Genomic DNA, 25087 nt, shown 5'->3' with positions numbered 1-25087 from the left:
GACTCGGCATATTTGCACCCTTAACTCGGATAGGTCAGCCCGAGCCATTGGCTATTTCAAAGGTATTTTAATAATAAATTATATAGAAACTGATATCAATTGTTTATTGATCATGTTAATGTCGTCCTCTCGGGAAGGTCGGATAGCTAACACATGAAGTTTTATCATCATAAGATCTAAGGTTCGAATCTTAATAAAATCGAGATAATTAAATGTCTCCTTTATATGTTAGTTATTATTCCAAAGGTTAGTAACTGGCTATGATTTATCTCCTGTGTATTAATCTTGGGATAAATTGACGAGCGCTAGGAGCGAACATATTCGACTTTTTTATTTTTTTCCATCATGACAGTAGGATACTGCAAACATGTGAGTAAATATAAAAAAAATAGTAACATGTGAGTAAATATAAAAAAAATAGTAATGAATTTGACTAGTTTAAAATTTTATTTATTATTATTAAAAATCTTGATTATTTTAATTTATTCAATTAGATTTAGGTTATAAAATTAATTAAAGTATTAGTACTGGATTATAACATATTAATCGACCATTAATCCACAACTTAAATACGGAACATTATATAGATTTAATAGACCGTTGATCATTTTTATTTATTAATTGAATTAATTAATATTACATCAAATGAACTAGTTCTATTTTTATGACAAAATTCTATCTGTTTGATTTTTAAAATAAAAAAAAATCGATTTATTTTGATTAATTCTACTCGGTCTTAACCTCCTTCATCCTCCTCTCGTGTGGATTTCCGTGTTTTGCCCAAACCCATTCCTGGGATGCGGTGGGAGGTGGTGCACGCGGACGCGGGAGAGGTTGCCGACGGGCGGGCATCAGAGGCGGAAGGGATTTGTGGCCCCGGCGTCCGGTGGGGTCACAGCTGCAACACCGTCCAGGGAGGAAGGTACCTGTACGTTTTCGGTGGGTACGGCCACAACAAACGCCAGACCAACGATGTCCACGTCTTCGACACCGGTAGGTCGTGGTTACTATAGCGCGGGAAGGCCCCGCTGATCTCTTCGTTCTCTGCTTATCATTCCTTATTGCACGCTTTTGATGTCGCATGGCGCTCTGTTTCGAATGCTCTTCAGAGAGAGAGCGCTAGCCCTCTTTGCTTTCTTTTTGTCCCGTGTCGAGTTTGTGCATGACATTAACGTGGCCGTAAATTTGAGTTGATGTTTCAATGACGGTGCTTGACGGATTTTATCTTCTTTTTCATTTTAGATTTGCATTCCTGATGTGTTTCGATGCATTTTAGATATATATGCCTGCAACGATTTGCTTATGTGGAAAGGGTAATCTATTTGGTTGAATTTGCTGGGCAGTTGTCAAATTGCATTGTCATTCTGCCCACATGGTGGATCCCAGGTAGGTTAAACATGCATGATTACTTCTCTAGGATTGTACTTCATCTGAACGCATCATATGTCATCTATCCTTCATCTAAGCCTATCTTCTTGTAATAAATTTGAACTTTTGGAAAAGGTAGTTTTCACGACTTGCAAATGATTGATTAGGGAATTGATATTTGGAAATACACTAGTTTGATAATGTAATAATGGATAAATTCATGATATGGTAGCTAGATAATGGATAGAATATTTCCACCAAATTGGAGATGTTGCAACATCTTCAGTTTGTTTCAAGCATGGGCAATGATGATTAGAAACCAAAATTTCCTGCAGATTACCAAAGCAAGATCAGATTGACACCCCTGGCTTATGATGACTTGTTGCAACTTCGAAATGAGATATTTGAAGCATGCCCATAAGTCTAGATTATCATAACACAAAATTAGACGACCTACATGGTTCTGGGATGATCTGCATGTTTTACAGGATGACAAGGCAACTTTCAAGGAAAAGCTAAAGGTAGGAGCGGTTAGTGGGGTTGGATCTGACTGTAGTATCAGATGATTGCTGACGGTGCATGGTGGAGCAGGAAACCACGGCAGGAGACATGAGGTGTTATGGCAGAGCATGAAGCCATAGAGCGACTCAAGGTGTCATGGTGGAGCAGGAAGTCACGTCAGGCAACATAAGGTGTCGAGCAGGAAGTCACAATGAACAGCTAGAGGTGCTGTGGCCTAGTTGCAAATTTGCAATAGGGAAGGGAAAGACAAGGTTGCAATCACCCTAGAGCTTCCCCTCCAACCAAAAACACAAGGGAAGCTGGTTTGCTCGTTGATGTTTCAAACACAGAAACAATAGTTGCATAAGGTGACGTGGTTAGAACAAAGGGATTTAGACGATAGTTGTATAATGAGGACAACAAAGTGGCTCTCAGATACCATGTAAACTTTTGGAAAAAGGTTCTCACACTCTATTCCTTTGAGCAACAACTCAATACACACAGATTTGTACATGATTGATTAGGGATTTGATATTTGGAAATACACAAATTTAGTAATGAAATAATGGAGTATTTCATGATATGATAACTAAATAATGGAGAGAATATTCCAAAATTTTGTTGTACAACCATTAACAAAATGTTTTCTGCATTTTGTCATTGTTGTACTCCATGTAAACATATTATTCGCATATGAAAATGTAGACACTAAATCTTTGTGTCACTTACAAAGGAGTGCTTTTGTAAGTTTTGGATTTTATTCCTGATATTTTGCTAATTATGTATGAATTTCTTAATGCCTATAGTTCTAAACAGTTGGAAAGCATCTGAAGTTTGATTGATGTAACAGAGAACTAAATCAATCATATCTCCCCATAGTCCACCAGTAGTCATATTTTTCAGTGAAATATGAATACCAGGAGTGAGAAGGTTTCTATTACATTGTTTTGCCAAGTCATGTAGGGAGGCAGACTTTTAGTTAATAGCTATATGTCTAGTAATATTTTGTTTGTTCGCCTTTTTGAATTTGTTGTATCTACATCTACATCTACATCTTTTGAGTTCATTAGGTTTTCAGTGTATAGAATGTAGTAACCAAATTAATCACGAAGATTTGAATTGATAACTTAGTGCTATTTGTCAAATTGATGTTCTAGAGTCTAGACAAAACCCAAGCATTTCAGTTAACTTTCATGGATGTTTAAGTTCTGTAATGCTGAATCTTTTCTTTTCATTATTATTGCTCTTTCATTAACATATACCACCTTTGTAACTGAGGTGCAAGGGGCCAAATCTATCTCATGAATTTGCAATAACATGTTTTTCACTTTTCCAATCATTGTCATTTAAATGTCTTTTCCTATGTTCTCATCTACATACATACTGTTTTGTTTCTTTATCTAATTGAAAGGGAAAAAAACTTCTTTCAAGAACTATAAATTAAATGACTTTTGTACTTTTATTAACTTCACAGCTATGAAGTCATGGAGTAAACCAACATTGAAGGGTACTCCGCCCTCACCTAGGGATAGCCATAGTTGCACCACTTTAGGTGATAAACTATTTGTTTTTGGTGGCACAGATGGAAAGAATCCACTCAAGGACACATATATTCTAGATACATGTGAGTATATTAATTTATACAATTTGAATTCTGTATGAATTTATACATTTGAGTATCATATTATTTTCTTTGTTTTTTGTTGGTGCTATATTTTCAGAAAATGCCATTGAAATTCTTGATATTCAATTGCAAAGCTATGCAGTTCAACTTAGTTTGACCAATTTCTCCACTTATTCAACTGAAAATGATGTTGCATAAGCATCACTTCTCCTTCAAAATAGTTTACATGCTAAGATTATTCCTGCTCCATTAAAATTAAGTTTTTCACTGATATTATTTCATCCCTTTGGCTATGTCTGCAGTATCAAATACTTGGATTGCACCAAATTTATTTGGTGAGGGACCAAATGCACGTGAAGGGCATGGCGCTGCACTTGTTGATAAGAGGATTTTCATCTTTGGTGGTTGTGGGAAATCTGAGACTCAAGAAGAGAAGTATTATAATGATCTTTACATATTGGATACAGGTAGTTTTCCTCATTTATTTTTTCTTCAAATTTGTATGGAAGTCAAGTTTGCCCTTGTCATGGTATATGGAGGAATCATCATCATCATCATCATCTTTATAGTATATATACTTGTTTATCATTGATTTAACTATACATCTCTATACATATTCATTTCTTGAACCTTTGATGAACTCATTATTCCCTTTAATTCCTTATGGAAATAATGTAGAAGAATCACTTTGCCTGTGGTCATGCCTGTTAGATAGCTAATTGCAACTGCCTTTATTTTAAAGGACATTTCTTATTTTGTTCATTTCAAATGCTCTACATATTGTGCCTTTCCATATTACTCTTGTTAACAATGTAATATTATGCACTTTAAAAACTCAAGGACTCTATTGTAATAATTTCCATTGTCTTAAAACTCATCTGTGATTTTAGATCAAGCACAAATATCATAATGTTACTTCATGTGCTATGTAGGTTAATGATCATTGTCTTTCATGTTATGACTCATTATCTGTCACATAGAGAAACTAACTTGGGAACGGGCTGTAACTTCTGGCTCTCCACCTTCTGCACGTGATTGTCATAGTTGCTCAGCATGGAAAAACCAGATCATAGTCCTTGGTGGTGAAGATTCTTCGGGTTTCTATTTGTCTGATGCTTACATCCTAAATGCAGGTATATTTCTTGTAATATTGTCAATGAAGCCCAAAGTAATCCCAGAGCTAAGTCCATATTTAACAATTGTACTGAAAACTAATGCGAGTATGATCTCCCCATCCATGCATTTCCCTAATTAATATTATGACTACGGGTCATAATCTCAAAAGTAAAACATGTTTTTTAAGGTATTTTGGGATCTATAAGTTGGCTGGTATCAAAATCATAGTTTGAAGAATCATTTTGTGTCAGTTGTCACATGTAAAGCATTTTGTTCTATCTAGACATTGGCACATTGAATAAGTATGATACTGCCACACTGCCCTAATCGATGAGACTGTTCCATGAGAGGCTTCATGCCACCTTCCAACACGCAATGAGTATGCAATGTGATCTGACAGTGTTTCATGAGCCTTCCACAAGGCTTTGTTGAGGATTCACCACTCTTTCTGATGTACTTTGATATGGTGCCCTTCATCATTGTGGCCAAGGCTTTGCAAAGTTTCATGACACACGATGAGGTAGGCATTGCAACCAAGGCTTTGCAAGATTTCATGACGCATGACGAGGTAGGCGTTGTCCTCCTCCACCTAATTCTCCATCTGAGGTAGCCTTCCCAAGATGTTCTTGCAAGTGTTCCTAACGACACCAACGCTTCCCAACTTCTTTGTAACACACAAAAAGCTATGCGGCATTCTCCTCCTCTTTTTAGGGTTTTTGCTAGATATCGGCACTAGGCACGAGTGACACATCTTGTTCTGGTCGAGTAAGAAACCTCAACTCGGAATGAGATTTTAATTCCTGTCAAAATAACAATATTTGGCGATAATTTATCCTTCAAACATAGGTTTTTTTTTTTTTTGACAATTTGTTGAAAATTACATCACCCTACAGACCTTGAATAAAAGGGTCATATCTCTTTGTAGAAGTTCAAGTTATGTCATATCCAGTATTATTTATAACTTTATTTTAAAACTTTATTTTTATTCTTTTGTATGTCAAAGCGACGCCCTGTATTCTGTAGGCAACTAATATTCAGCACATAAAACAGACACACTTGGGTGGGAGCCACTGAAGACTTTCGGAAAGATCTTTCCTCCGCGCGCTGGGCATACAACTGTGGCACTTGGGAGTAATTTATTTGTATTTGGTGGTTTCCTTGATGCTAAGAGCCTTTATGATGACATTTATGTCCTCAATGTAGGTAAGTACATTGTGAATATATTCCTGTGATTGTACTTTATCCATTTTGGCTTGGTTAATCCATGAAGGTTTCAGCTTCTGCAATATAACTATGAAAGTTTTGCATCCTTTGTAAAATGATATTGCTAGTTCATTATAGCTTGTTAAACCATCAATTATTTATGAATGAACATCAAACTTGTCATTGTTTTTTTTAAAATACTTCTCAAAAAGCTACTACTTGAGATTCCTTGTTGCCTATGGGCATTGTACCATAAAGGGCAGCCCGATGCACGAAGCTCCCGCCAATGCAAGATTCCAGAGAATGGTATATTGTACGCCGCCTTACCTTACTTTGCAAGAGGCTGTTTTTGATACTCGAACTCATGGCCTTTAGGTCACACGTTTTTTTTTTGTTGCACCAAAGCTCCTCTTCAATGTACTCTAATAGGTTGATGGAACTAGCTGTGGTTAAAATGTTTCATTTTGTGAGTCTATGATTTTGGCCCGTGTGATTTTGCTTTAAGCACGTGTTTTTATTTCCTCTCCATTTGCTGACTATCAATTTCATTGGCATACTACTGATCTTTGATCCTCTAAGAAATTCTTAGTGTTTGACACAGTTGATGTACAAAAAGGATTTTTTTTTCCCCTTCAAATGTTCTATTTTCAGTCACATAACCAATTCTGCTTTGTAAAGTATAAACCCTTTGCCTACATTCAGTTATTTCTTTGTTTACAAATCCTCTTATCTACATGGTCTATGGAAAAGGTGTCTAGCACTACAAAGTCTGCCATGTGACTTTTATTAGTACATTCTGTATATATAAAAATATGTTTCTACTCCTACTGTTAAATATTATTTTGCATAATTTAACATACGAAGACCTTAAAAGTGTCAAAGTGTTAGAATGTATACTTGATTCTTGTTGTGATTCAAGTCGTGCTTTGGATTGAAAAATATTGTTTTTTGATTTGATTTAAACTTTTTGTTGGGGTTCTAGAGAGCCGGATTTGGAGCAAAGTTATACCAGAAAACCAAGGTCCCTGTGCTCGTTTCGCAGTAGCTGGTGACTGCTTGGACCAATGGAAAGGAGATCTTGTCTTTCTAGGAGGATGTAGTGAATCTCTTTACGCCCTTGATGACATGTACTACTTACATACAGGTATGATACAGTGATTATATATTTTTGGTCTTTTCCCCTCCTGTCACAAACATACTGCTTGGAGTTCTTTCTGTAATGTATTCTAACCAATTAGTTAACCTCTAGGGCTAGTGGATAGGATTTGATTGCAGAAATATTTCATAGTATTTGCATTTTTTTTCTTTGTTTCTATTTGGTGTGTATAATGCCAGATATCCCCATTGTGAATGGGATATGTGATAGAAGACCAGAGAAGCTCTGTATAAGAAGGGATTTGAAGAAAATGTATCAGCAAGAGGATCTTCTCTATCCAGGAAACATAAAGGATAACATTTTTTTGAAGCATTCTTATCGACTGCATGAAATTAACCAGGCAGGTATGAATTTTTATGTGAATATCCTAGTTTGTTGTTTTGCCTCGGTACATTAAATTTTAAGAAAAATCTCAAGCAAAGCAATTTGTTGTGTTGTTCAACTGGCTGGTGTGAGGAAAAAATAACTCTGCAGTGAGATTTTTTGGAACCATTGATTAGCCTCATTTATCTTCCTTTCTCTATCGGACTTCATATTTGTCTCTGTTTTAATGCCTGTTAGCAGTTGGCAACATAAAATGTCTTCTCTTTGTGCACTCTTTTAGGTACTTTTTGAAGTTAACACCAAAATATTTTGATCAAATTTAAACTTTAGGCTCTCATAGGTACAGTTCCATGATTGGGATTTTTGTCTAATTTCCCTTGGTCAAAGAATAAAGTAGAGGATATGGCATTTACCACTACCCAAATTCAGATACTGTGCTGATATTTATAGTTAAAGACCTATAGTAGCTTTTGCAACTATCAGTTATCTACGTACCTTGCTGTAAGGTTGTCACAAGTAACTTTGCTTTCTTGTTATTCAGCTTGTAATGCTGTTTCTTTAATATCCTTAACTCAAATTAAACCATGTAAGGAGGGCAAAGTTTCATACAGTTGTATATTAATGTGCTTGAATTTAATTAAAACTATTGCTTATATTTATTGTTGTACAGACTCAAAATTATCTTATCACAAGTCTTCTGGAAAGGTCACGTTTGAGGCTAGGGTGATAAATTTAAACAAATTCGGGTATGTAATTGAAACAATCATCGACGGAAAATTGCTCCATGGCATGTTGTTTTCTTCCACATCAAATATTAGCAAAGATAATCATGTCCATTGCAGGTAATGAAATTTCTTTTGTTTTGCCCCAATTGTAAAGCTTCAAATGATCTGATTTTCTTTGTTGGTCAATTTGTTCTGATACTAACAGAATGGCTGATGACAATAGTAATAAGGAAAACACCGACCTTCCTACTTATGTGACCAGTACACCTGTTGAGAGAGGGAAAATATCAGATCAGGAGCAACTTGATAGTCCTGGTGCAAAAAAACCAAGAAATTCCAACCCCTTTATTGATATTCTTGGTTCAAATTTGACCAATTTAACGCCTAGTGTTAAGGTAAGAAAGTTTATCTTGCCGTGATTTGACAACTATTTAATTTAAATTTATCTGAATTAGTTTGAATTATTTCTATCTTTGCTTAAACAAACTCTTCTTTATCATTGATGCTCTTAGTTGATTCTATATTAGCCATGTATTCACAGTTACAAGCTTTCCTGGTGGCATAATCTCAAAAGTTTGAAATATTTCTCATTTCAATAGTTTGAAATTCATAAACTTCTTATTCTCTATTACCCTTTGACGCCTCCAAGTTATTGTTTTCCATTTCATTTAGCCACGACAGTTTCCTATTTGATCCTGTCCGAGCGCTGAGTCGACGGACGCTGGGGGCGTGGCATGCTCCGCTGTCTCCGACTAGTGGTGTAGCTCTCCGGGAACCTGTAAAGAAGCCGAGCCGTGAGGGGTTTCCCGGCGACGGCCCTCCGACGCTCAAGTCAGGCAACGAGAGAGGCAGCGTAATGTGGCTACAGTAAAGAGTTGCCCATACCTTCGTCGACGTCTGGGGTCCTTATATAGGACTCCGGGGAAGCGCGGACACGCTTCCTGATGCGTGCACGCTTCCCCAAACATACCTTAACGAGCCTGTGTCAGAAAAGTACCTCTGGCGCCATTCTGCAATCGTCCGAACATATCCCGGATGTGACGGTGGAAGCTTCCACCGTATGATCTTGTGTATGGCTCGGCCGCCAACTCTGCTGTCTGTCGGCGGCAGACGTCTCGAGGATGATGTTATCCCCTGTCTCCTTTGTCCTCTTGCGATCCCTGTCTGTTCTAGGGCCGAGCGGTTAAGCCGCTCGGCGAGCATGTCACTTCTACCTCGGTCGTGTGCTTGAATGAGATTGCTCCTGCCTCTGTTGCCGGGTGCCCCGACCGAACGGACATCCCGCTCAGCCTTAAAACCTTTTTACCTTTGAGCATCGGAAACCCGACCCCCAGTCGGGTTGTCTTCCTTCGGTTCAGGGGATTCTCGCCCGGTCGGCTAGATTTCTCCCGGTCGGTCAGCCGGAAATGTCCGGTTGGTCGGCCTGCTTCGTCCGCTCGGTTATGTCTCAGGGTTGAATTTCCTGACCTTTGACCTCCACGTACCGTTGACCTTCCGCCCACGAGGGTCCCCCGTCCTTATCACCGGATCACATGCCTCCCCTTCAAGTCTAGTCGAAGGAGGCTCTAAGTCCGACTGACTGGACTATGAGTTTGGTTGAGCGACATTCACTTTTCCGCTCCTGAAAGTGTATTTCCGATCGGCTCTAGGAGGCCCCTTCGGCCGATCGACGAGTTGATGGCCATGCCTTGTAGTTTTGATTTCCATTCGCTGTTTATTGCGCTTCTATTTTGGGGGCGGTCGGAGTTGTCGGGTCTCTTCGGAATTCGTGCCAATCCTCATTAAGCTGCCCACGCGCGAGTAATGGCTCTCATTAAATGCCGCCCAATAGCTGGTCGCCACTTGGCAAATCCGCCGTCATCGTACGGTGAGGGCATCAGCTTTGATTGGACATGCGTTGGTTCAAATCTGACGGTCCGATGCTAACGCTTGTTTCGATGACCTGGATCGGACGGTTGTAGTGGACCGAGTCCGGGGTTTATGAAGCACCGACGCTGACCCTCCTTCTATCGTTCTTGCCTTCGTGTTTTTGGTGCTTCCTCTCGCAACCATCTTCCCGACGTTCGCTTGCCTCGGTGCTCTGATGAACTTCCGATCCTCTCCTTCACGCTCTGCTCCCAGTAAGCCCTCTCCTATCTCTACTTTCTTCCGTTTTCTTCTTTCTGGTGGTCTTTGCATTCGTTCGATATAGTTTCTGTTCTCTCCGTCAACCCTTTCACTTTTCCTTCCTCGGTCCTTTCTTCCTTGGTACTGTCCCGGCGATGGCTAGCACCTCGCAGCCTTCGGATCCCTCTCCCGGCCTATGGTATATGACCATGGTAAGCCGGTTTGACGAGACTGATGCGGGACGCTTCCTTAACGAATTCGAACTTCCTCCTGACCATAGACTAGCTTTGGCCACCTCTTCCGATCGGCCCCACAATCCGCCGACCGACACCGTTTGCTTCTTTCGTGACCAATTTGTGGCCGGTCTACGCTTCCCTCTACATTCCTTTATCCGTGAGGTTTGTAATTACTTCCGAATTCCGCTCGGCCAACTTGTCCCTAACTCCTTTAGGTTGCTGTGCGGCGTAGTAATCCTTTTCAAGCTGCACGGCATTCCCCTAGTCCCCCGAATTTTCCATTACTTCTACTATCCCAAACAGTCCGAGTGGGGTACTTTCCTTTTCCAATCGCGGATCGGCCTCGTCTTCTTCGATAAGATGCCGACCTCGAACAAGCACTGGAAGGAAAGTTATTTTTACCTTCGCTTTCCCGAACTGCCATCCTTTCGCACCCAATGGCAGACCACTGTGCCGAGCCCGTCGGACCTCGGTAGATACAAGAGCCAGCCGGATTATCTTCATGCGGCCAATCTATTAGCCGACCAGAGGTTCAACATCAACAAGCTACTCCACGAAGGGGTGTTGTACATTTTCGGCTTGAGCCCGATCCGAACGAAACTCCCGAGCAGCATGGGTAAGCACTTTCCTTATCCTTTTTCCTTTTGGTCTAACTGATTTATTCTTCTGTTATGCAGCTGACATCATGTGGCGCGCCAAGGTTGCTGATCGCCTGAAGTTGAAAGCTGCCGAAATGGAGGCGGTGGTGGCCAAGGAGATGGTCGATCGAGGCATCGAGCCGGTCAGCTCGAATGAGGGCGAAAGCGGAGGAACTCCAACTGAGGCCCGAGGGTCTGCCGCTCAGGTCCCTGCAACTGGAGCGGCCGGGGATGCTATCTCTTCGGCCGATCAGCAGCCTACGTCAGAGGGCGCGGAGCGCTCGGCAGGTGATTCCCCATTGATAATACGCAAGCGGCGTCGGACGGCCATTGCGCGGGAGGAGCCGGTGGTCGGGCCAGTCGACACCCCCTTAGAGGCAATCAACCCGCCACCCGCCGCACATGAGCCCATCTCGTCTGATCGGACTCCCTCCCAACTTGACCAGCCAGTAGCTTCAATTGGGGCGCAACCTGTTAGTTCTTTGCCCCTGGTTCGCCTTCGGCTCAAGCGCTCGGACATTATTTCTACGCCGCTCGGCGAGTCGTCCAGCCGAGCCATTTCTTCCCAATCGGATCCGAGCGGTCGTCGAGTGATCCAATTCGTCCTCCGTCTTCCCACCGAGGAGTTCCTTTTGGCGACGGATCAGCCCATTGCTCCCGAGCATCAAGTTACTATTCGAGGGCCGCTTGCCAAGACGTGGGAAGATGCGAGGGCCCGGGTTGCCTTGATGACTCCCGGTCAGCTAGCGGACAGTCATATACAGCAAGCCACCGGGGTATGTTTCTTAATACACTATTACGACTGCTTCACCAGGTTCCTGACATTATCCCATCCGAACGCAGCAATGGGTGGAGAACATTACGGTCAACAATCGTCTAGCCGAACTGTGGGAGGAGTTGAAGAAACTCCAAATTTCTGGAGGGGTGCCGGCTGAAGGGCCCTCGTATGCTACGCTTAGGTCCGAGCTGACCCAGACAGAAAAACTGCTAGCGGCCGAGCGGCACAAGTCTTCCTGCCTGGAAACCAGGGTAGCTGGACTCGAAGTCGAAGTCAAGTCCCATGACCACCAGATCACTGTGGCCACCAACAGAAAAAATAGGGTCGTGGCTGATCTGGACGCGATGAAGGTGCAGGTCCGAGCGCTGGATCAACGCGTTACAGAATTGACCGACCTGCTATCTGCTGAGAAAGAGAGTCGATCTGCCACTGAAGCTAAACTACAGGCAGATAAGCAAGATCTCCAAGGAGCTCTCGACGCCTCCCGAGCGGCGCTCAAGGAATACCAGGACGGAGAAGCTGACCGCTTCCAGGTGCTGAAACAGAACTACCTTCGATCGGACACATTTGGTGACAAGCTCAGCGATCGGCTAGTTCTGTCCTTCGAAGGGGCCATCCGGGCGACCACTGTCTACCTGAAGGCCAAGGGCCATCTCCCTGAGGATACCTCTATTCCTCCTCGAGACATGGCCGGCCTGCTGGAAGCTGTTCCGGAGTCCATCTTCGAGCCCATAGAGTGAGGAGCGTTTATGATTTTCTTTAGTGTTTTTTTGTAACCCTTCCGATCGGCTCTGAGGGCCTGACTTTTAATGGACATGCCATCTTTTTATTAGCTTACTCTGTCAATACTTGTGTCCCCCGATCGAAGTGCGAACTACTGTCGTCCGCGTCTTCCCCTTTTTCTTCTCGTTAACCGTTTCTCGTCTTGCCTTCCTAGCTTTCCGACGCAATTTTTCACGAAGTATTTTCGCTAACTTGGCCGATCGTCCATTCAACTCACGAGTCGACCTTTTTATTATCTTTTTCCGGCCGGAAGGTTTATAGTCGCCGGTTCGACTCTAGGGTTTAACGTCGGAGCTCGACGGTCTTCCGACCGGGGGGTTTATAGTCGCCGGTTCGACTCTAGGGTTTAACGTTGGAGCTCGACGGTCTTCAGGCCGGGGGGTTTATAGTCGCCGGTTTGACTCTAGGGTTTAACGTCGGAGCTCGACGGTCTTCAGGCCGGGGGATTTATAGTCGCCGGTTCGACTCTGGGGTTTAACGTCGGAGCTCGATGGTCTTCAGAAATGAGTTTATGGCTCGGATAATATACGCCCGGCCGAATGGCACGGGGTTTTCACTATCGAGCATTGGGCTCGTATAATATACCCCCCGGTCGAACGGCATGGGGTCTTCGCCCTCGAGCCTAAGGCTCGGATAATATACACCCCCGGCCGAACGACACGGGGTCTTCGCCATGCCTTCTTACAGATAACCGTTGGCCGTTCCTTACTCGTGCCCTTGTTTTGTTCTTATAACTTTCATTTCTGCAGCCAAAAGATACATCCGAACAGCATATTCATGAAAATATGTTACATCAGCGCACCTTTCATCCGGCCCGATAGGGCTGGAGGTGGTTTGCGCTTCCTATCCAGCCGCCGTCCATTCTCATCCTCCAAGTAGTAGGCTCCAGATCGGAGTTTCTCGACAACCTTGAAGGGTCCCGCCCAGGGAGCCTCCAACTTGTCTACGTCCCCGACCGGCTTCACTTTCTTCCAGACTAAGTCGCTCACCTGGAATGCTTGAGGAATCACGCGGCGGTTGTAGTTCTGCTTCATTCTCTGCCTGTAGGCCATCAGCCGGACGGACGCTTTGGCTCGCTTCTCGTCGATCAAGTCCAGTTCTAGCTGCCTCCGCTCGGAATTATCTTCGTCGTAGTTCTGGACCTGAACGGATTATACGCCGACTTCGACTGGGACAACCGCCTCGCCTCCATACACCAGGTGGAACGGCGTTACTCCCGTTCCCTCCTTAGGGGTCGTGCGGATTGCCCATAGGACCCCCGGCAGCTCGTCCACCCAGCTTCCTCCCATGTGGTCGAGCCGAGCCCGAAGAATCCGGAGTATCTCCCGGTTGGCTACTTCGGCTTGACCATTGCTTTGGGGATACGCCACAGACGTGAAGTGCTTCTCAATGCCATATCCATTGCACCATTCCTCGAGCTGTTTTCCGACGAACTGCCGCCCGTTGTCCGACACGAGTCGACGCGGAATGCCGAACCGACAGATGATGTTTTGCCAGATGAATTTCTTGACCATGTGCTCGGTTATCTTGGTCAATGGTTCAGCCTCCACCCACTTGGAGAAGTAATCCACTGCCACTAATAAAAACTTCCGTTGTCTGGTCGCCATAGGGAAGGGTCCTACGATGTCCATGCCCCACTGGTTGAACGGGCAGGACACTGTGGACGCTTTCATTTCTTCCGTTGGTCTATGAGAACAACTGTGGTACTTCTGACAGGAAAGACACGTTGCGACGGTTCGAGCGGCGTCCTCGTGTAGCGTTGGCCAGAAGTATCCGGCCAGCAGGATCTTCCTGGCCAAGGAACGGCCACCCGGATGACCTCCGCAAGATCCTTGGTGCACTTCCTGGAGAATGTACTCGGCGTCTTCCGAACTGACACACTTCAGTAGAGGTCGGGAGAACGCTTTTTTGTAAAGTTGATCTCCGATGAGTGTGAACCGGCCAGCTCTCCTCCTCAGTAGCTGGGCTTCCTCCCGATTGGACGGCGTGGCGCCCGAGCGCAGAAACTCCGTGATCGTTGTTCTCCAATCGCTCGGGAATATGAGGCCATCCATCCAATCCACGTGCGCTACCAAAGATAATTGCTCGATTGGTTGCTGGATGACGACCGACGATATTGAGCTTGCGAGTTTGGCTAACTCATCTGCCGCCTGGTTCTCCGCTCGGGGTATCTTCAGGACCACTACCTCGGTGAAGCCGGTCTTGAGTTTTTCAAAGGCTTCCGCGTATAATCTGAGTCTCGCATTGAGTTGCTGAGCGGCAAGCTGGGAATCCGAGTGGATCACCACCCGACTAGCTCCAACATGCCGTGCGGCCTGCAATCCGGCTATGAGGGCTTCGTACTCCGCCTCATTATTGGTTGCCCGATAGTCCAGCCGGACGGATAAATGCATCCGCTCTCCCTGAGGCGAAAGTAGCATGATCCCAATTCCGCTTCTGAGCCGAGTGGACGATCCGTCCATATATATTTTCCATGTAGCTTCGGGCTCGGGCCTTTGTACCTCGGTCACAAAATCTGGCAAGGACTGTGCTTTGATCGCCGAGCGGGGTTGGTATTGGATGTCGAATTCACTCAGCTCCGTCGTCCACTTGATGAGTCGTCCGGATGCTTCAGGGTTCAGGAGTACCCTTGCTAGCGGGCTATTTGTCATCACAATAATGGTGTGCGCCAAAAAGTAAGGGCGCAACCTCCGAGCGGCAAGGACCAGGGCGAAAGCCAACTTCTCGAGACTAGTGTAGCGAGACTCAGCATCCTTTAAGATATAGCTTAAAAAGTACACTGGCTGTTCCTCGCCGCTCGGCCTTACTAATGCTGAACCCACAGCATGCTCAGTTGAAAATAAATAAATGCGGAGCGGCTCATCCACGGCTGGTTTCGCCAACACGGGCAAGGAATTCAGGTAAGTCTTCAATTCCTTGAAGGCCCGATCGCACTCCTCGTCCCATTGAAACTTGGTGGCTTTACGGAGAATCTTGAAAAATGGTAAGCTCCGATCGACGATCTTAGAGATAAACCTTGACAGCGCCGTTATCCGGCCGGTGAGACGCTGTACCTCTCGGAGATTTCTGGGAGGCGGCATGTCCTGCAATGCCTTTATCTTGCTGGGGTTCGCCTCTATGCCCCACTCGGTCACAATGTACCCTAGGAAGCGCCCGCCTTTTGCTCCAAACAGGCACTTCTGAGGGTTAAGTTTGACGCCATATCTTCTCAACGTTTGGAAGGTCTCCTCCATGTCTGCATAGAGATTAGCCGCCCGGAAGGACTTGATAAGTATGTCGTCTACGTACACTTCCAAGTTGCGTCCGATCTGTTCCTTGAAGACCTTGTTCATCAGACGCTGGTAGGTGGCTCCTGCGTTCTTCAGCCCGAACGACATTACATTGTAGCAATAGGTGTCGTCCGCCTTGACGAAGCTAACCTTCTCTTGGTCATCTCGGGCGAGCGACACTTGATGGTAGCCTTGGAATGCATCCAGCATGCATATCAGCTCGCATCCGACTGTGGAATCCACCAGTTGATCGATCCGGGGCAGAGGGTAGAAGTCCTTCGGGCATGCCTTGTTCAAGTCCCGGAAGTCGATGCAGACTCTCTCCACTTATTGCCCGGCTTGGAGACCAGAACCACATTTGCGAGCCAACTCGGGAATTGCACTTCCCTTATGTGGCCGGCCTCCAGAAGCTTCTCTACCTCTTCCTCTGCTTCACCGGTCGAGCGTCCGACCGGACGTGAAGTTCATGCTGCGCTACGCTAGGCGAGACTCCTGGCAGCTCGTGGGTCGACCAAGCGAAGACGTCGCAGTTTCGCTGTAGGCATTTGATCAGCTTCTCCTTCTGTTTCTCCTCCAGATCGGATGCTATGAAGGTGGTGGCCTCCGGTCGGGAAGAATCAATCTGCACCTCCTCCTTTTCTTCATAAATTAAAGAAGGTGGTTTCTCGGTTATAGTTTTTACCTCGACCCGCGGTACTTTCCGAGCGGACTTGGCCTCGGCTCGGACCATCTCCACATAACATCTTCGAGCGGCCAGTTGATCTCCATACACCTCCCCTACTTGATCTTCCACCGGCAACTTGATCTTCTGGCAGAAGGTAGAGACGGCCGCCCGGAATTCGTTGAGAGCCGGTCGTCCCAAGATCACGTTGTACGCCGAAGGAGCATCGACCACGATGAAGGTGGTGGTCCTTGTCCTTCTGAGCGGCTCCTCGCCCAACGAGATAGCTAGCCGGACCTGGCCGACCGGCAAGACTTCGTTCCTCGTGAACCGTAGAGAGGGGTCGTCATGGGCAGGAGTTCAGCTCGGTCTATTTGTAGTTGGTCGAAGGCCTTCTTGAATATTATGTTGACCGAGCTGCCTGTGTCAATGAAAATGCGGTGAATAGTATAGTTAGCTATTACCGCTCGGACAATCAGGGCGTCATCGTGTGAGACTTCGACTCCTTCGAGGTCCCTAGGCCCGAAGTTGATCTCGGGTCCGCTCGCCCTCTCCTGGCTGCAGCCGACCGCGTGGATCCTCAGCTGCCTTGCGTGTGCCTTTCTGGCTCTGTTGGAATCTCCGCCGGTCGGGCCTCCGGCGATGATGTTGATCTCTCCCCGGGATGCGTTGCCCCTATTTTCCTCCTCCCGAGCGGAAGGTCGAGGTCGTTCGTGTGATGCCCGATGGTGAGCTCCGGGCTGCTGCCGATGCTGCCGCTCGGGGGATCTCCTTTCTATCCTTTGAACGGGGCTCCGTTGTCGATGTTGCCGATCTGGCGAAGGCGATCGGCGGCGGTAACTCCTCGGCGCGGGATGAGCGATGGGGGGAGGCTCCGACAGTCGCGGGTGTTGTGAGTAGCCGACTGATAGAGTGAACAAAACATCGGGGTCCATACCTTCCCCCTGGGCTTGGGCCGATCAGCCGCGACTTGCTGGACGGCGTGCGGCCGAGTGTGCTGATGAGGACGGGCGGCTTCGGCTTGCGGCCCTCTGGGTGGCTGGTGACTGATGGGCTGCTTCCGCTCAGCGGAAGCTGGTTGGTCACTCGGGGCTTCTTTTCTTCTCGCCGCCTGGACTTCCTCCACATTGATGTATTCGTTGGCCTTGTGCAGCATGTGGTCGTAGTCCCGGGGCGGCTTCCGGATGAGCGAGCGGAAGAAGTCACCGTCCACGAGCCCTTGCGTGAACGCGTTCATCATTGTTTCCGAGGTGACCGTTGGAATGTCCATGGCCACCTGGTTGAAGCGATGAATGTACGCTCGGAGCGGCTCCCTCGCGCCTTGCTTGGTGGCAAACAGGTTGACGCTTGTCTTCTGGTGGCGCCTGCTGCTTGCAAAATGATAGAGGAACGCCGTTCGGAATTCCTTGAAACTTGTGATGGATCCGTTTGGCAATCTCCGAAACCACCGATGCGCCGATCCCGAAAGCGTGGTGAGGAACACTGGGCACTTCACACCATCTGTGTATTGATGCAGAGTGGCGGTGCTGTCGAACTTACCCAGGTGGTCGTCTGGGTCGGTTGTCTCGTTGTACTCCCTGATCGCGGGGGGAATGCTTCAACAACGGATCGCGAAGAATGACGTCTGAAAACTGCCGGTTGATCCGCTCGGGTGACGAGTCTGTTCGGGGCACCTTTCCTTTTCTGACGTCCCGGACGGGTGCTTCATCCGATGAAGATCCCTTGTCTTGATTGGCCTGCGCTACCTCCGAGGGCGTCTGGAACAGAGCCCGATGAAAAGGTATCGGGGCGGGCGACGCCCCCATCTGAGTGTCGGCCGGCCTCTTATTTTGCCCCCATATTGAGAGCTGCTCCTGCCCGCTCGGCCTGAGCTTTCTGCTGCTGCTCCACGATTTTTGCTGCTCGCGCTTGGACGAGTGCTTCGAGCTCTTCGGGAGAGAGCGTTACCGGAAGTTGACGTCCAGCTTCTTCCATCTTCTCGACTCGGATTCAGGTGCGTTCCCACAGACGGCGCCAATTTGATCCTGTTCGAGCGCTGAGTCGACGAAAGCTGGGGACGTGGCACGATCCGCTATCTCCGACTAGTGGTGTAGCTCTCCGGCGAACATGCAAAGAAGCCGAGCCGGGAGGGGTTTCCCGGCGACGGCCCTCCGACGCTCAAGTCAAGCAACGAGAGAGGCAGCGTAATGTGGCTACAGTAAAGAGTTGCCCATACCTTCGTCGACGTCTGGGGTCCTTATATAGGACCCCGGGGAAGCGCGGACACGCTTCCCGATGCGTGCACGCTTCCCCAAACATACCTTAACGAGCCTGTGTCAGAAAAGTACCTCTGGCGTCATTCCGCAATCGTCCGAGCATATCCCGGATGTGACGGTGGAAGTTTCCATCGTATGATCCTGTGTACGGCTCGGCCGCCAATTCTGCTGTCTGTCGGCGGCAGACGTCTCGAGGATGATGTTATCCCCTGTCTCCTTTGTCCTCTTGCGATCCCTGTCTGTTCTAGGGCCGAGCGGTTAAGCCGCTCGGCGAGCATGTCACTTCTACCTCGGTCGTGTGCTCGGATGAGATTGCTCCTGCCTCTGTTGCCGGGTGCCCCGACCGAACGGACATCCCGCTCAGCCTTAAAACCTTTTTACCTTTGAGCATCGGAAACCCGACCCCCAGTCGGGTTGTCTTCCTTCGGTTCAGGGGATTCTTGGCCGGTCGGCTAGATTTCTCCCGGTCGGTCAACCGGAAATGTCCGGTTGGTCGGCCTGCTTCGTCCGCTCGGTTATGTCTCAGGGTTGAATTTCCTGACCTTTGACCTCCACGTACCGTTGACCTTCCGCCCACGAGGGTCCCCCGTCCTTATCACCGGATCACTATTCTTCTTTCAGAATTTGTTCTTTGTCCTTACTCCCCACAATGTGTTCAGGAATAAAGAATTGATTCTCATAATAATTCTATTAAACTGCAGAAGTAATATTCAAACTTCTTCCATTGGAGAGATTCAGGAATCTGACATCAAATTTTGTGCTCCTATCACTAAAACCTCTCTCCTATACACCTATACCGCAAGCATTCCACTTTACACACAAATATGCATCTGTTTTAGATTCTTCGTTGGTGTAATACAAAGATTTTTCTTCAAGGATTTGCTGGACAGTTGATGCTTTCTAGCAGCTAGAGCAGTTCATAATGGAGTGGCTTCTGATTATGAACTAGTGTTTGTCTTGAAGTTGATCTTCAGCTTCTTTGAGAAGGATTATATGATTGATTTAAGATGCACTAATTATAATTTAATGTTAGATTGATGTTCTACTTTGTGGCATTGAGTGAATGTGATCTTTTCTTTATTAAGTTTTCTCAAATGTTTGACCCCTCTTTTTTGTGTTTGTATTTCATATTTTACACTGCACTTTTTATTTGAATATTCTTAGTGATATAACCTCTAAAAATACGTTTATGGTGGATAAGATCTATGTTGGTACTTGGTAGTCAATCCCAAGTAATTGTGAAAAAACAAACTACCCGATGAGGATGATGATTACGTTTTCATTGCATGCCAAGAAAGATTCTTTATCTTTTCACTAGTCTTTTGTTTCATTTTATGCATATTGTAGAGTTTTACTTATACAATGTCATGATGTTCTTCAAATTATTGATTTTACCTAACAGAATTTCCATTTGATTTTTAGTGTTCGCAATTGGCTTTTAGCTGATAAGATGTTTGACCGAATATGCTCATTAGTTCACTAGATTATCGGCAGAGTTTAGTTTTCTAAGCTGAAGTTGTTTTTTACTGTGATCCACAGGCATCGTGGAATGTAGAACCGGTGTCTAGAGTACTTTTAGACGTGGAGTATGATGATTCTTCCAATGTCCCAAAAGTTCCAATCGATCAGAACCTATCTGGGAATTTCTCTGCTTCAGCCCCAGAATCCTCATTTCTGAATCAAGGTATGGTATTCCTTGTCTAATAATTCTCAGATTTTTCTGCACAATTTATCTACTTTACTAGCTGCAAAATCCATTGGCATTTGAAGTTGCAGTAATCTTATTTTACCATGCACCAGGAATTGAACAATGGAATTCAAGCGGCAGGCAAATGAGATAAAAATGGCATTTGAAGATGTGCAAAATGGTGCGGCATCCTCGTGGTCGATTGTTGGATCTCCATAACCATATAAAGCATCGCAAGCATGATGGACTATTTAACAAACTGAAGATTAACACCCAACTTTGAATGGGCAGTACGATACACTTGGGCAGGCTGACAGTGGATCTAACCAGGGATTAATAACCTTCGTCCTTCGCCGTCATCAGTTGCGTTCAAGTTTCCCATTAGTTAGCAAAAGCTCTGTGTCTAAGCATAAGGTTGGATGTATCTCATTTCACTTGTCAAGGACAATAAAGGACCAAGTTGTGTAACATAGTCATGCGAGAAAGCTCATTTATTAGACTGAGTATTCGGTTAAAATTAAATAAATTTAATTTTTTCAACTAACTGAATCGATAACTTTTTTTTAAAAAGTCCTTACTAATTAGTTTTTTTTATTTCTATTTATTTAATTTAATCAAATAAGATTTTTTTAAAATTAAAATTAAATTCGAATCGAATTAGTCGTTATAACTGTTTTATTTTTATTTTTTTTAGCAAAAGTTCTATCATGTGACTGAGCATAAGGCTGGATGTGCAGTCTTGTCTTATTTCACTTGCCAAGGACAATAAAGATCCAAGCCATGTAAGCTAGTCAACTCTGCTGAACATCTACAGTTTGTTAGCAATTGAATTTGTTGTCCTGATCAGATGCTGGATAGGTGCAAAGCTTAGCCATCTGTGTAACAGTGTCTATGAGATTTAATTGAACCTGACCTTCATAAAGTACTATAGAGAATGTCTTGTCTCTAATAACCGGTAAACAAATTGCCTGAGTTTAGTTATGTATTAAGTAATAAACTTAATCCAATTGTCTCCAAGGTTTATGATCTATTTATGATTTGTAAGTACCTTATGTCTTACGTTCTTATTGCCACATTTTAAAGTAACTGAGAATTTTGAATTCCATTCATTGTGTATTAGATAGTGAATTGAATAATCTGGTAGGTCTCTAAACAATGTCATTGTATCGTCAAATTCCTTTTGATATATGATAAAAGAATAGTCCGATGCACGAAATTCTGATCATGCGAAGTTCTGGAGAAAGATCTATTATACACAGTCTTATCCATTTTTTACAAGAAGTTATTTTTAGGATTCAAATTGTGACCATTTGGTCATATGACAATAATTTATCATTATGCCAAGGTTTCCCTTCTCCTTTTGATATATGATATGGGTCAATATTTAGCTATTATATTTTATGATTCCATTTATATAAGAAACACTGAGTACTCATTTAAAATTAAATTAATTGAAACTAAATAAATTAATTTTTTTCAAACTAATCAAATCAATCAAATTTTGTTAATAAAAATTGAACAAATTAAAATGATAAAATATTTATTAATTGATAAAAAATCAAATTAATTGAATTTTTTTTTAACAACGATGGTGTCTTAAGAGGTTTACTGGTTAGTTGTAGATTTATAAATTCACTTTAAAATTTACCAATTCGTTTTTTTTTAATTTTGATATATTTAATTTATTTAATTTAATCAAATAAGAGATTTTAAAACTTGAATGAGAACTGGATTAACTAATATTTTAAAAAAAAATATAAAAAAATTCTAAAATAACCAAATCAAAATTTTAAATAAATGAATTAAATGATCTATTCAATTTAACCAAATTTTTATTTATCCTGACTCGTTATTTTCTTACATTGATTTGTTCCATACATCATCTGATTTTGTCAAGGAGGGATAGAGTTGTTTTAATAATAATAATAATAAACTTTTTTGACATTTTGATAAATTTATTATGTACATTACTCATAAGAAACTATATATTTTTGAAACTTAAATTGCATATCAACCAATGGTAATGAGGCTCCCAAAAAATCCCTTCGAGGGTTTTTGGGATATGAGATCGTGAAGCGGTGGGTCCAGATACTATAAAAAATTTACCCTATCTTAGTTTTATAAAAACAACTAATCTAGGGGTGCTCTGGATAGGATGTTGTTACTTGTTGACTGAGGTGCCAGGTTCGAGCCCCCCTACGCAGACTCTTATCAACCAATGGTATTGAAGCTCTCCAAAAAATCCTTTCAGGGGTTTCTGGGGTATGGGACTGCGAAGTGATGAGCTCAGTCACTATAAAAAGTTTACCCTACCTTAGTTTAACAATTGATCTAGGGATGTTCTGGATAGGACGTTGTCACTCGTTGACTGAGGTGCCAGGTTCGAGCTCCCCCTGCATAGGCTCTTATCAACCAATGGTACTGAGGCTCTTCGAAAAATCCCTTCGGGGTTTCTGGGTAAGGGGTCGCGAAGCGGTAGGCCCAGTCACTATAAAAAGTTTACCCTACCTTAGTTTAACAATTGATCCAGGGGTGCTCTGGATAGGACGTTGTCACTTGTTGACTGAGGTGTCAGGTTCGAGCCCCCCTGCGTAGGCTCTTATCTCTCAGTGGTACTGAGACTCCCCAAAAACTCCTTTCGGGGGTTTCTGGGGTATGGGGCCACGAAGCGATGGACCTAGTCACTATAAAAAATTTACCCTACTTTAGTTTTACAATTTATCCCAATAGAAAATTTTCGTGAAATCGAGTTGGTCATTCCAGACTCGAAGTTATCAATCTGATTAATTTTTTTTTTTTTTTAGAGATGAATTGACAGATGTATATATTGTCAGCGAATTAATTTTTTTTTACTATATTACATAATCTAATAAATTGGTACTATAATGAGATGCTATTGGATGTCATCAATTTATTTGATGATCGATACAAAATTTTTATAAAATTTATGGACCTTCAAAATTAATCAGATCATAACAATTAAATACCTAAATTAGGTCGTACGTAAACTGCGAGATTGTAAACATTTATTTTATATGCAAATGTTGGTTGTGTGCCTGCAGCAAGTAGGCAAAGAGTAGGAATTAATCAGGGCAATTTAAGTCGACAATGCTCGAATTATTACTGTGGGCTGCCCGTATCAGAACTTACTGTGCTTTGGAATTTAAGCGGTAGCGAACGTAAGGCCTATCTCTCGAATTAGTGGGCCAGATCTCGATACCTGAATTATTTTTTTTAAAAAGACTTTTTTTTTTCTTTTACTGGTGTGATTTAGTATGGATTTTGGTAATTAAGTGGCAGAGAGCCTTCCGTGATGATTTCCAAGGACCAAATGTTGCTGATCGCTATGCGAGACTTGGTGGACTATGACAATGTAAGAGCTTCAAAGCTATCAATGACCGATCGCTCAATAATTTGGCCACTACTTCCCTTAGGGTTGTAAACCAGTTGACCCAAGTTTGAATCAGTTTAGGTTCGAACTCAACTCAACTCAATTATACTGATTCAACTCAAGCTCGAATTCAATATTTAATTATGGGCGCTAGCTTGTACTTGAATTTTTAAATAAAAAAATTATATTATAAAAATATATATTATTACTGGCTCGTTTGACTCGACGAGTTATCGAACCAGTAATAATTAAACTTGAGCTCAGCTTGATTTCTAATCAAGTTGATTCGAGTTTGGCTCAAGCTCAGTTAATTTTGATCTCAAGTTAAATTTTGACTGAGTCGTTCGCGAGTGACTCATGAACTCATTTGCACCCTATTCTCATCTACACTTCCCAACGATTCTCTCCTGCCTAATTTTTTTTCTCTTTCTACATGTCACACAGAACAATATTGGTGTATTGTTATTCTTTTACCCCGGCTTGAATTATTTTTAGAAAAATGATATGTTCAAGGAAAAAAACTAAAGGAAAAATTCAAGGATAGACACGTAAAGTCATGACCCACCATTTCATTTTTTGTGGGTCTCACCATTTCACTTTTTATGGGTCCCATCACTTTATATGTCTATCCTTGAATTTTTCCTTGAGTTTTTTTCCTTAAATATATCATTGCTCTTATTTTTAGGCCGAACTTCCATCACGAACTATACGAAAAATGACGGTATCCGACTGAACCATACCATTTTTTTTTTTCCAATTCCTAGACTCAAATGTTTTAGAACAAGTAGACCTGCGATAACCAATAGCTTTGTGTGGTTTAAATCAAGCGGATACAGATTTGGGCAAACTTCCGGAGCTGTGATAACTGATAAACAATAGGAGACGAAATAAATGGTGCGCTTAATTTCCACAAAAATTAGAATACGGAAACACAGGGAAGATGGAAGTCCCAACTTCGTTTACTTTTGTGCTCATTTTGTGAACACGATTGGAACCAAGAAATCCTGGGTGCAACAAAATAGTGCTTCTTCTTACCGGCAAATGGTAGAAGAAAGATTAGGAAATTGAAATGTTAAATTTCCCTTCTTTTCAGATTACTACATTTAACTCGGAAAATTTTCCAAGGACCGACCTTTTCTCTGGTTCTAAAAGAAAAAGCATAAAATTTTTGGGGGGAAATCAGTGCTATTTAAGACGTAGGTAATTGCTATATACAGTGTTAAAAGTAAAGTCACAATTAGGCACCCTTCAAGGACTTCTTCACAA

The 25087-nt window shown here is 43.6% G+C and overlaps 1 protein-coding gene across 2 annotated transcripts; it reads left to right on the top strand.

The window, feature by feature from the left end:
- Positions 1 to 757: 757 nt before the first annotated feature.
- Positions 758 to 20935, top strand: LOC122034974 (kelch domain-containing protein 3-like). 2 transcript variants are annotated; one of them, XM_042594327.1, is made up of 11 exons: positions 758 to 993; positions 3344 to 3493; positions 3796 to 3960; positions 4474 to 4626; positions 5660 to 5812; positions 6795 to 6956; positions 7148 to 7312; positions 7963 to 8134; positions 8223 to 8412; positions 20283 to 20427; positions 20544 to 20935. In XM_042594327.1, exons 1-11 carry the CDS (start codon positions 798 to 800, stop codon positions 20582 to 20584), a joined length of 1692 nt encoding a protein of 563 aa, XP_042450261.1. In that variant the 5' UTR covers positions 758 to 797; the 3' UTR covers positions 20585 to 20935. The 2 variants fall into 2 exon arrangements, with proteins under 2 accessions (XP_042450261.1, XP_042450262.1); XM_042594328.1 differs by lacking the exon at positions 3344 to 3493.
- The last annotated feature ends 4152 nt before the right edge of the window (positions 20936 to 25087 follow it).

The sequence above is a fragment of the Zingiber officinale genome, chromosome 11B (genome assembly GCF_018446385.1).
Source record: "Zingiber officinale cultivar Zhangliang chromosome 11B, Zo_v1.1, whole genome shotgun sequence".
In the NCBI taxonomy this organism is placed as follows: Eukaryota; Viridiplantae; Streptophyta; class Magnoliopsida; order Zingiberales; family Zingiberaceae; genus Zingiber; species Zingiber officinale.
Note: the sequence above shows the minus strand (reverse complement) of the source record. Positions and strands in the feature narration are given on the sequence as shown.

Excerpts from the sequence above, each read along its gene's own strand:
- LOC122034974 (XM_042594327.1), top strand. The coding sequence starts at position 798 with ATGCGGTGGGAGGTGGTGCACGCGGACGCGGGAGAGGTTGCCGACGGG. Across the intron at positions 7,313-7,962 it reads GCATGAAATTAACCAGGCAG|ACTCAAAATTATCTTATCAC; the intron begins GTATGAATTTTT and ends ATTGTTGTACAG. Across the intron at positions 20,428-20,543 it reads ATCCTCATTTCTGAATCAAG|GAATTGAACAATGGAATTCA; the intron begins GTATGGTATTCC and ends ACCATGCACCAG.